Below are 12,428 nucleotides of genomic sequence, written 5' to 3'. Positions count from 1 at the left end.
TTTTATGTAATTTAAGATGTATTGCTTAAAAGTTGTGTTGTATTCAGTTGTGTTCATCATTTTTCTTGTAACTTCAAATTATGAATCTGTTTCTTACCATAAATTGTGAATCTATTTGCTTAATATTATATATCATTTAATTTATCTAACCTCTAAAAATACCATGGTTTTGAGAACCGAACGGAACCGGTCGGTTCGAACGGAACTGGTCATTATTCCGGGCCGGAGGTGGTTCGGTTTTTAAATGCTTGAAAACCAGCTAGAACCGTCCAATCTGGTCGGTTGAACCGTGACCCGTCTGAACTGGTCGCGGTTAATTGGGCTGGTCGGGTTACACTTTATACTCGATAAAAAAAAATTGATTTTCCAAGGATTTGAACATAGGATAGGACCTTCGAATAAGAAATGACTGCTTAACCACTGGGTCACTTATTAACTTGTGTTTAATCTTAACAATATAGATATATATAATCATTATAAAAAGTAAATATTAAGATAAAAAAAATTTATAAAAAGTAAATATTTGAAATATTTTTTTTTATATATATTTCTATAAATATTATACAAACATTATTTTATCATTTCAATACTCATAATATTTTATTAATATTTAAATATTTCATAAAATAAAATTTTAAACTCTAAAAAAATTGCATAATAACTATTTTATTATACTTATATGTTATATTAATAATAATACTAATTATTTAGTTTTTAAAAATATGTAATTTATATTTTTTAGTCTTTTTATAAATTGAATTTTTATTATATTTTTAATTCATGATTGGATTTATAAATTTAATATTTTTAATTTTATTTACATAATTTTTATAAGTTAAAATATGGATAAAATATTATTTTTCATATAATTTTTTTAATACCGGTTGAACCTTGGTTGAACCCCGATTGAACCTCTAACCCTTGACCCTTTGTCCTTTCCGGTTCTTTGACCGGTCTGGTTTTAATAACCATGAAAAATACCACTAATGTTTATAAGTAGCAATATTAAAATCGCTAAATAATTCATCAAAACCGTAAATACTATGTAAATATTATCCGTTTTGGACTAAATCCAATACTTTGGGTTTTACGGCTTTAAAACGCATCTACGTATATTGGATTCCAATCTTACTAATAAGCCTTGGTCATTCTCTCTTCCTTTCCGATGTGGGATTCAATTTATTTCTGCCTCCACGTCATCCCTTAGAACCGCTTCTTGCTCTCTTCTACCCCGGCGCCACCTTCTCCTGATCGGGTCGTTACATAAACTTTTATTTTAATTGATTGCTTGACATGGTTAATGGTTCGAATCCTACCAACTTTATTTATTGATTAAATTTTAACATATAATAACATGAGTACGTATTACACGCGCTTCAAATTTAGTGATACTTGTGTCACGGCGTGTTTCAAAGATTAATATAAAAGCAAATATACATTAATCTAAGTTTAACTTTTTAATTCAAATTGGTTCATAGACAGAAAAGAAAGAAGTTTATAAACCTTACAAGTTCATTCACTAGGCTAGTTGCAATTCATTTTCTTTTGTATAAGTGTTCAATTTGTTCCAATTTTTATAATATGATTATTAACAAGTTCATTCTGTATTAAAAAAAAAGCTCTGGATGACTGGGAACTAAAAACCCTAATTGATTAGAATGCATGAAAAACAAAGAAAATAAATAATAAATAAATAAATAATATACATACACTAATTTTTGTTGTTGTTTAACTATCTCGTATTCTAGATCGACAGCTAAACTAATCAAAATTCGAGTTGAGTAAGTTTCTTTTGAGAGGTAAAGCTTTTTCATTAAATATTTTAATCACAGTTGTATTTTCATCTTCAAAATTTAAATTTTGATTGAATGGTTGAACTGTTCAGTACCTAAAGTCTGAATCACATGTTTGTTAGTAACAACTAATTATTAAATATTGATTAAGAATTGTATATTGATATATCCAGCCCCCATAAATCATTTAACTAGACTCAACTAACCCATATTAATTAAGTATATATCTTAATCATTTAAAATGTATATGGTTTGGTTACAAAACATAATTTGGTGGATTGGATAGAAAACATCTCTGAACCACCAGTTTATGTCCTCGTTATTTGCATGGTGTTGGTACAGTAGTGTTGTGCTACTACAATTGTTGAAAGGAATCTCCACTAAATAGGATAAGATGGAAAAAAATCAAGACGAAAGCATTGGCAGGCGATTCCATTCCGATGTTTAAGTTAGGAGAGTATGATTTCGGATAATAAACAATTAAGAATAATTATTATAGATGTGTGTATCTCCATTGACTTAAAGTTACATGCTATTTATAGAGAGCTCAAAGATAAAACCATCAATCGGTGTTTGAACCTCTCCTTATTATCTTCTTTAAAGGACATGTGTCAACTTTTGAGCAGTGGACATATTTTAGATAGTTTGCAATATACGATTCCTTAATCCTAGGTGATATTGCAGGGTCTTGATCCAAAGAGTATTTAGAGAGTGTCTTATTAGTCTACATGCATGTCTTGAAGAATCTTTATTTTTATGTAGTTTAATCTGATGGTCTTCCTTGCTCCGAACGTCCCTGTTGGTTTAGAATAAGGACATGTTGGTCCTAATATTATTCAGATGCCTCCCCCCCTATTTGGTCCACGGAGCTCCTTACGTTTTGATCGTCGGACGTTCTGGAGGAATGGTTTGACATTCTGTAAATACTTTATTTTCTTGATTGGTTATGTTCGAAAGAGTCCTGCCATTAGTTGTGGTCGTATTTGACTTTATCTTTCTAGATAGCTGAGACGTCGTGTCACATGGCATCAGAATGACATCATCCCTAGTAGGCGTGCAATCTTTCATGTAGTAATCATTCCCACTATTACTTAACTCCACATGATGAGAGACACATATTGTAGGCGCTTAACCTAGATGAAAGTAGGTGGAAAGGTTTTGCAATTTTAAGTACCGACGCCAGTGGTCTCGTATTGATGGAAATTTTTACAGTTCTTTCAAAAAATTGCTATAAAAGCAACCCATAATCGATGAGTTTTTTTTTCCATCTTTTGCATTTCTTCCCTGCACTTAGAGCTTCCATTTCCTCCACAATTAATCCGTAAGTGTTCTTTCTTCTTATGATTTTTCTTGTTGTATGAAAGTTTTGAGACGAAAGAATTGCTACAAACCCCAAATGCTTGTTATCTTGATCCTACCATCTCAATTGATACAGAAATCATGCCTCCCTACAAACAGACGCTAAAATATATCGATAAAGGAAAAAATGACGCTGTCGAGAAGAAGTAGAATCCCAAGGCCTAGGGGCAAGGGTCTATTTTGACAGCCTCCTAGGGAGTAGACCCGTCGATTAAATTTCCAGAAATTGATAAAATGGAGATGCACCTACCCGACTCTAGGCAACATGTTAATGATGGACTTAGGAAAGATGGTGAGGAATTCGTTCGAGCTTATGTCCAGTTTTTTACTTAGGGCATGTGGTTTCCTCTTCCTTCTCCCATTATAGCGGTTTTGGAAGAATTTCATCCATGTCCTTGCTAGTTGACATTAAATGCTTGAATGGAGTTATTAACTCTCGACACACTCTGCTCTAATCTAGGTCTGATTCTTAATAGGCGGTTATTCGCCAATTCTAGAAGCCTCTAAGGAGGAATGGGGAAAAATTCTATTATTGGAACATAAAAAGTAACCTCTGGGGGGCCTGCCTTTTTTATCTAGCAAGGTAGATTGCATCAAGAACTTTAAGGAGAAATTTCATATTCCAAACTCAGCAATTCATATTCCAAACTCAGCAAATCATTGCTTATCCCCTCAATTTCAAGTCTACTGCCTTTAATTCTAGATTCAAATTCATCCTTTCAATTTTCATTTCACAATTTCATCCCAAAAAACTCAGTTAAGTTTCAATACCTTTCGATAATTATTTCTCTTATTCCAATCGATATAATTATTATCCGATTATTCAAACTTTTTAATTTAATCCTATTATAGAATTACTAATCATCAATTTTGATTGATCTTGCTTATCCAACAATCTCCCATTGTCATCTCCAACCTTAGATGCAAGTTCTAACTCACAAATCGAAACACTCAAAACCCCATTTTTGTGATTTTTTTGTTTGCAAACCTTTCCTAATTCATATTTACAATCTATTCATTGATTCTAATTAATCAAATCACCTAGAACCAAGATTTTGGCAATTCTCGATTTCAAAATCGACATAAGTTCCATCAAACAATTGTTCTGATCAGCTCTTCTAAAAATTATTCCATCCGCCACTGTTCACTGCAAAATCAGTCTTAATCTCTTTATTGATATCCAAACTATATATCTTAGCTTTTATTCCGTTCAAAGCAGTCTTCCATAGCCATCATTTTATTACTCAAAGTTCTTGTGTTACTCGATCTTTACATACCCAAGAGCTGCTGAAACTAGTTTAATTTCTGAAAAATATCCACCTTGGTCCTTCGACTTTTAAAATGACACCAACAAGCCCAATTTCTACATCAAGTTCGACAAATTACAATCTGATTTGCAAGCGTTCCAGCAACATCAACATCCATTTCAAAGCCTCAACAACAAGTTTGATCCTTTATTTAATTATGTACATATTTATTTCAATTCTACAACTTATATCATGCACGATCAGTTTGTTAATTTCAACTTACGCCTTTGAGTTGTAATTTCTCGTTTATATTCCACCTATGTAATCAAAATAAAAAATACAGAAAAATTATAAAATCAATAAAAAAGAAAAAATTAAAAAATCTCTTTGTGTTTAGTTTTATTTATTTATTTTTAGTAAAAAGTTAACTGGTTGATCTGTCAAACGAAATCGGGGATCTATGAGGATTTTTTTTCCAGTCCATGCATCCTCCATTCAATAGTTCCGTTTTTAAAATTCAAGTTTAGACACATTCAACATATTCATTTCGGTTATTTCATTAATTGCTAAAAAGTCTTCATTATTCTTGAGAAGAAATTTCTCTGGTACGTCCACATTTCATTCATTATTTCCACATGCGTTAAGATTAAAATTTAGCACATATTATAAAAATATAGTCTAATGCATAAATTAATTGAATTAAGTTAGAAAATAAATTTATTATATCATATATTGTATAAATTAAATTAAAAAATAAATCTATTGTGCTATATATAGACCTTTCCATGGGCCGATGAGCCCGTCCGTCCGACCCGAGCCCAGACCTATTTAGCCGGGCCTGGACACATAAAATTAGTGTTAGGCCCGGCCCAAGCCCGATTAAGCCCGCCTAGTAAATGGGCGGGCTTGGGCTATGTAAATACCCGACGAGCCCGGCCCGACCTGTTACATATATATGTATTTATAAATTTAATTATATAAATTAAATGAGTCCATAAAATCCCTACATATATAAATTTATAGATAATTAAATAAGTAATCAGTATTTACAATTTACAATTAGTTGTCTCCTCCCTAAAAACCCTACAACAGCGCCTCCCTCCTTCACAAAACCAAAAGATCGACTCTCTCATCTGTGAAATATGTTAATGTGCTGTGTAGAAAAATAAAAGAGTTGAAGGATCATCAGTAAAAGGTGAAATAATGTTTAATTATTTATCCGCTGTAATAGCACACCAATGTATTATGGGTTTTGCAGAGACTGCAATAGCTTCAATTATTTATGTGCTGTAATAGCAGCAATGTTTAATTATTCATGATGCAAAGCTACAATTGATTTTAATTGATTTTTTTTAATATATACGGGCTTGGACGGGCGGGCTTGGGATTCCTTTTTTAGACCCAAGCCTGCCCGAACCCGACTATATTAATGTGGGCTTGGGCTGGGCTTAGGCTTATCAGATTTGATCACAAGCCCGACAGGCCCGGCCCGGCCCATACCGAGGTCTAGCTATATATAATGATTTTACAATATCTTTTATTTATTATAATTTTTTTTAACCAAATCGATAAGTTTCGTTATAATTCCTATTAAATTTAGTCATCAAGTTTGCATCCGCCCACAAATTTACACCCCAAATATCAGTTCTTGCATTTGCCCCCCTGATCAGGACTATTTCAATGATAATACGAGTGATTTTGAAAAAATAAATGAATTTCATATATGAAAGATAAATTAAATTTTGTTATTAGAGTTCAATTCAATTTATGAATATTGACTCCATACGGTTACATTGGTTTTGATCGTTAACTTATGGCCCGTTTGTTTCAGTTAATTTAGGGTCCGTTTGTTTGATCTGTTCCTGTTTACTATTGCGGTTAGCTGTTTGTTGTTTGCTGTTTATCGTTGTTGTTGCTGTTGCTAATAGTCAGTAGATATTAGTTATTTTTTTTACAAAAAGCAGCTGTTTCAGAATTTTACCAAACACTTTTTTTTATCTCTTGTTTAATTAGTATTTAACGACAAAATGCAGTTCCAAAAAATTGAACAAACCAATACTTAATCATATTTTGATTCATCAACACGGGAAAAAAAGAATACAAATTCACAAATCATAGTTTTTTCATTAGATTTTTTTTTCTGAATTTTCATTCGGCAGATACATAAATATCACTGAAATTTTTCCAAGCTTAATTGAAATTAAGAAGGCAATAATAAACATAACATAAACACATTAATCAATCACTCAGATAGATAAACAGTGAAATGCATAACTGTATCAACTCCATCCGTTGTGTGCTGATCCACCTGAGGAATAGTCTCAACTGTTGCATACCCTTTAGCATTCTCATATTTCCCGGTACCACCGACCACCGCTATCTGAGATTCCGGCGACGCAGTCCGGTGAACACCAAAGAAACTAATAGTATCATCAATGTGATTATCCCCGCCGTGCAATAACATAGTAAAAGCCATAGTATGACTAGTTCCATCCAAAGAACTAGCCAAGTAAAACCCTTGTGCCTTTCCTAGAACCGCGGAACCGAGTTCATGCCCTTCCGTTAACTCGTCATCCATGACCGTAATCGACCCGAACATGACTTTTTGGATCGATCCGGGTGGAAGTTGACCGGCGGTGACGAAAGGTTGATTGTTTCCGTTGACAACATTGTTGTTGTTGCCACTGTTTTGTAGCACAGTGTTGGCCTGGCCCGGGTTTAGGCCGGTGATGAGCGGGGCGGTGTTAGGGTTTATGAGGTTGTTAATGTTGTTAACGTTGGGCAAAGGGATTCCTCCTTGGATAGGGAAAAAGTTGTTGTTTGGAACGGAGAACGGAATGCCATTTATGTCGGTCCGAGCAATTATTCCGGTGACCACCCGGACGGACGGTTGAGTTCCGCCGAGGATGTCATGCATGAAAAAGGACAATGTAGGAGCACCAGCACCAGCTACAACTGCCGTAGGGGTAGCAGTTGCAGCAACGGTGGAGGTTGGTCCTGTTGATGTTGCTGATGTGGCAGGAAGAGGAACTGGAGCAGATACAGCTACCGGTTCCTCCACGTCAGCATCGGGCGATGGTACTTCGGCTTCAAGGAGTGGTGGGTCAATGACATCATCCGCTAAGGGAGTCGGGGCAACGCCAGTTGGAATTTGGCCACTTGGCAAAGTGGGAGTAGTAGAAGGATTAGGAATGGGGTTAGGAATAGTTGAGGTGGCAGGTGGGTATGGAAAGATAGGATCTTGAGGTGCCACATCATCAAGGATTCTTGCTGAGTTGGCAAAGGAAAGAGTGATGGCTAGTAGGAAGAGAGAAAGGAGTGATTTAGACATTTTGGTTCGGACAAGAAATAGAAGTGTTGAAGATGTAATAATTAGTTGAAATTGATGAAGAAGTAAGAAGGTATATATAGTAGGAGAAGAATGAAAAAGTGGAGTAGCTAATTAATCATATGGAGTTGTTGCAGAATTAATGTACCAAATATGATCATCTCTAATCTATGGTGCAGTTGAACAGAATTAAAAGTCTCAAACTTATTAATTAAATATGGGAGAAAGGATCCAATTTCATCATAATCTTTTTTGAAAAAAATACAGATTTAATTTTTAACATATAAAATTGTGCAAATTTAAGGTTAATGTTTCCAAATAATATCAATTTTATTTTAGTCATACGTTATCAAAAATTTGAAAACTCTAGTTTGACTGTTATTTAACTATCAAATCAGACATTTCAAACAAGTTTGTTGATAAACTAAAACAGTTTCGTATATTTTTGGTTGGTAAAGAAATTTGTGAGCAACTTGTATATGAGTTGTTAGTATTTTAACAAGTTTTTTATAATTGTGTTAGTGATACATTAAATATCTTATACGTAATTGATGTTTGGAATAATCAAACCATTTTTTTCAAAATTTTAGTATATAGGGCTAAAATTGGTTAAATTTAGATTATTTCATACTTTAAGACTAAATCTACACTCACGAAAACGTTAGTATCAAATTTGGTCTTTATCCCATTAATTATACATCACTTCTATAAAATTATGGCAAAAAAGTATGTTGAGTTATAATTATTTCATTTTTTGTGCATGGATTCAAACCTCTAACCACTTAGGCTCTGTTCTTTTTTACTGAAAAAAAAACTGAACTAACTAAACTGAAATAATAATATAATTCTTTAAAAATAGCAATAATTAAAATAAAAAACATATAAAAATAATAATGGTTCTAATAATAATAATAAAATAATTATAAAAAATAATTATAATTATAATAAGTAATGGATTGAACTGATTACTGAACCGAACTGAACTGAATAATACTGAAATTAAGTAACAAAGAACGGAGACTTATTTTTTCAATATTAAATCATTTATTAATAAAAGAACCTTTCTAACGATTAAAAAAATAAAAATTTAGAATGTAAGTGAAATAAATAACTATCAGACTCATGCTAGATCCATCGGTCTTTTACATAAAAATACTCATTCCAAACCTAACATAACCTACTGGTAATTAGAGGGTTCGGGCTAAAAAAATAAATCTCAAATCCAACCCGAATAAACTCACTTAAAAAATAATATTTTTTAATAAGAAATTAAAATTATTTTTTAATATATATATTTAAATTTAATAGTTAATAGTAATAAGATGGGTCGGGAGCCGAGGTCCTATTTTTTTTATAAATCCTAAGCTCAATAGGCAAACTTTAATGGATCTAAGTTGGCCTAATATAAATTTTCCGTGTTCAAGTCGATCCATAAAACGCGGGTTTTGACGGATTGGACGGTACTCGAACATGTCTATCAAAATAGCTATATCTTTCTATGTTCAAAACTGAGTTTTTTTTTTTTTTTTTTTGTTAGTATAAACTTAATGTAACTAAATATAGAAAAGCAAAGTGATGTGCAAAAATTAAAAATTAAAAACTTAATACCCATAAATCAGAATGATGAAATACTTTTTGCCTAATTGTTTAGCATAAAGATAAACAAAACCCTATTAAACTATTAAACGAATCTAAAAAAAAACATAACTATAATTTTTTTAATATATACCAAGTATAAATGTAAAAATATAAGGATACTTGTTTCATCTTTCCGGAGTTACTTTTAGCATTTCACTCTAAAATACATGAAATATAGTGTTTGTTTAAATTTATAAAACAATAATTTTGAGGGTTTCAACGAAAATAGTAGCGTTTTAAAGTTTAATTTTGAAAAACATATTTTTCTTATTTCCACACATTTCTTCTGCAATATTATTGTCGAAAGGACATAATTTTTCTCTGCTTAATAAATTTTTATTTGTTATTTTTATTAACTTGTATAAAATATTTTTAATTTTATAATTAATTTAAAACATGTTAATTAGATAATTTTGATATTAATAACTTAAATTTTGTATCATTAATGTATTCTTGAAGGATTAATGTATTATTACTTGAAGGACCACATATATAATTAAGGAGCTAAAATGGAATCAACATTGAACTGAATAATTGTTTTTGGGTAAATTATAAAATTGGACCAAATTTGAGGTCTATTTACATATTAAGACTCATTACATAACACATTACATATTTAGACTATTTCATTCAAGAATTATATATGATACTCTTCATATATATGACAACTTAGCATCTTCTTCCTCTTTCGTCTTTCTCCCTCTCTTCCTTTCTTTATTGGTCTATTCATTGGAATCCTTCATTTTCATACATCAATCCAACATCCAAACTCTTTATGTAAGTATTATGTTAATTTTACTTACATAAATCCCTTTGAACTTGTTAGTTTTGTGTATTTGAAGTTAGTTTTGGAGTTATAAATTTACCCGACAGCTTCGCGGTTTGCGATTTTGCTTTGCAGAATCGCAAACTGCGAAGCTTAAAGGCTTCACGGATCAGCTAAAATCATGAAGAAAAAACCACAACTACTTCACGGTTCCACTGGATCGCGAGTTCGCGGTTAGGTACTTTGCTTAATAGTTCAAGTAACTGCGAAGCACATGTACTGTTTGCTTTAGTAATTATTTGACACTATCTTTGGTTTCCTTGTTTTTTAACAGTAGCAATATATCAGCTGACCATTTCTTATGTGTGATCATATGGAACGACCAATGGAAAACCATAGGAAAATCCATGGTATACGAGGGGGTTGAATCGAAGTTGCTTCGGTTTCCAACAAGAATCAACTTCGGAATGCTTCAAGAGAGAGTCTACACTTCTGCACATTTTCATTCAACATCATTTGACGTACGCATGACTACGCAAACTACATACGGTCCAAAGAAGGTTCCTGGGATAGTAGTTTCGATTATTGATTCAAGTGATATTGAGTGCTTCATGGAGTACTGCAGGATGAATCCAAGTGATGTTATCAGACTATATGTTAATTTTGAATCACGGACAATACATGCACAACTATCGCGAGCTCTAAAGACAGAGAATATTATTCAATCAAGTTGTGATCCCACTGTCGAAGTGGACACAACCGCTAAAGTGGACACAACCATTGGAGTTGAAACTCATCGGTCAGGCAAAGAAAAGATCACTGATTTCAACCTCACATCCAACCCTGGTTTAGATGAAATTAGCTTGAATTTGGTTTTTGTTCCTAAAGAAAGATAAACGAAGAAGATATTTGGCGCCATTTTAACCCCAAAGAAATGGTAAACGAATATATGGTATATGATGAATAACCTATCCCTTGGAAACAATCTCATCGCGAATCTATTCCCAAAAGCAATGTATCAGTAAGTATCTATGAGGTAGATGATAAAGAAAGAAGAAGAAAGAGGACCGATCAATTTCGATGGCTCCAAGAGGTCCATAATGCATCTAAGCTTCCTATTCAATCTAGTGCATTAAAAGGGGTTGTCGGTTTAAAGGTGCATGATATATTCTCAAATGCAGTTAAGAACGGGTTCGAATGAAGAGTGTACAAGTCTAACAAGTCCATATTTTAAGTTAGATGTAATAATCATGACGAGACATGTAAATGGCATGCTAGAGGTATTGCGATACCCGATTCCAATATGTTCAGGCTCCGATGAATGGATGAATTGAACAAATACACATATGCCAAAGATCAAATGTTACCATATCACAGGCAAGCGGGGAAACGAGTTGCGAGCATACTACTTGCGGATAAGTTTGATCTCAAGGATATAGTGTATAGACCAAAGGACAATGTGAAACATTTTGAGGAAGTATATAAAATCAACATGTCTTACATGCAAGCTTGGAGAGCAAGATGTTGGGCATTAGAAGATGTGGGGGGTTCACCGGAAGAGTCATTTATGTTGTTACCAGACTAATGAGACCTTGAAAAAATATAATCCAGGTACGATGACACATATTCAAACTGACAATAATGATAACTTCAAGTACATCTTTTTAGCATTTGGTCCTTCACTCAGAGCGTTTAAAGAACATATTCGCCATGTTCTTTATGTTGATGGACTGTTTTTAAAAGGTAAATATCCCGACCAATTGTACATTGTAGTTGGCAAAGATGGTAATAACCAGATTTATCCTATTGCTTTTGGGGTTGGACCAAACGAGAGCAATGAGGAATGGACTTGGTTTATGACCAAGTTAAAGAATGTATTGGGGATGTAGAGAATTTTGCCATAATATGAGATAGGCACAAGAGAATTGATTATGCCGTGAATTTAGTGTTTCCAAATGCGATACATGGATGTTGTTGTCAACACTTGAGAATGAATGTGAAAGCTAAATTTTGGAAAATTAGGAAGTATACTAGCAAGTTGCTAAACCATATAGAGTTTCTGATTTTAATGAGGCATTTTCTCAACTTCAGCAACTACATGGCCCAACAGCAGAATATCTAGAGCAAATCGGTATCCAGAAATGGTCACGTTCATACTTTCCTACACATCGGTATAACATGATGACCACAAATATTACAGAATCATGGAATGCGGTTATGGTGGTAGGAAGAAGTTTACCTATTACAATGTTGGTAGAGTACATTAGAGCTACTTTCTAACGATGGTTTTATGAGAG

General features: G+C 32.9%; 1 protein-coding gene across 1 annotated transcript; it reads right to left on the bottom strand.

Moving 5' to 3' along the window:
• Positions 1–6,546: 6,546 nt before the first annotated feature.
• On the bottom strand, positions 6,547–7,753 carry LOC136227570 (dirigent protein 24-like). The gene has a single exon (XM_066016268.1). The coding sequence runs from the start codon at positions 7,728–7,730 to the stop codon at positions 6,642–6,644; it is 1,089 nt and encodes a 362-aa protein (XP_065872340.1). The 5' UTR covers positions 7,731–7,753; the 3' UTR covers positions 6,547–6,641.
• Between the last annotated feature and the right edge of the window lie 4,675 nt (positions 7,754–12,428).

Source organism: Euphorbia lathyris, chromosome 4 (assembly GCF_963576675.1).
Source record: "Euphorbia lathyris chromosome 4, ddEupLath1.1, whole genome shotgun sequence".
NCBI lineage: Eukaryota > Viridiplantae > Streptophyta > Magnoliopsida > Malpighiales > Euphorbiaceae > Euphorbia > Euphorbia lathyris.
This window is presented reverse-complemented; position numbering and strand designations above follow the sequence as displayed.

What these genes read in the sequence shown, in the direction of transcription:
- LOC136227570 (XM_066016268.1), bottom strand. Translation starts at nt 7,730, where the DNA reads ATGTCTAAATCACTCCTTTCTCTCTTCCTACTAGCCATCACTCTTTCC.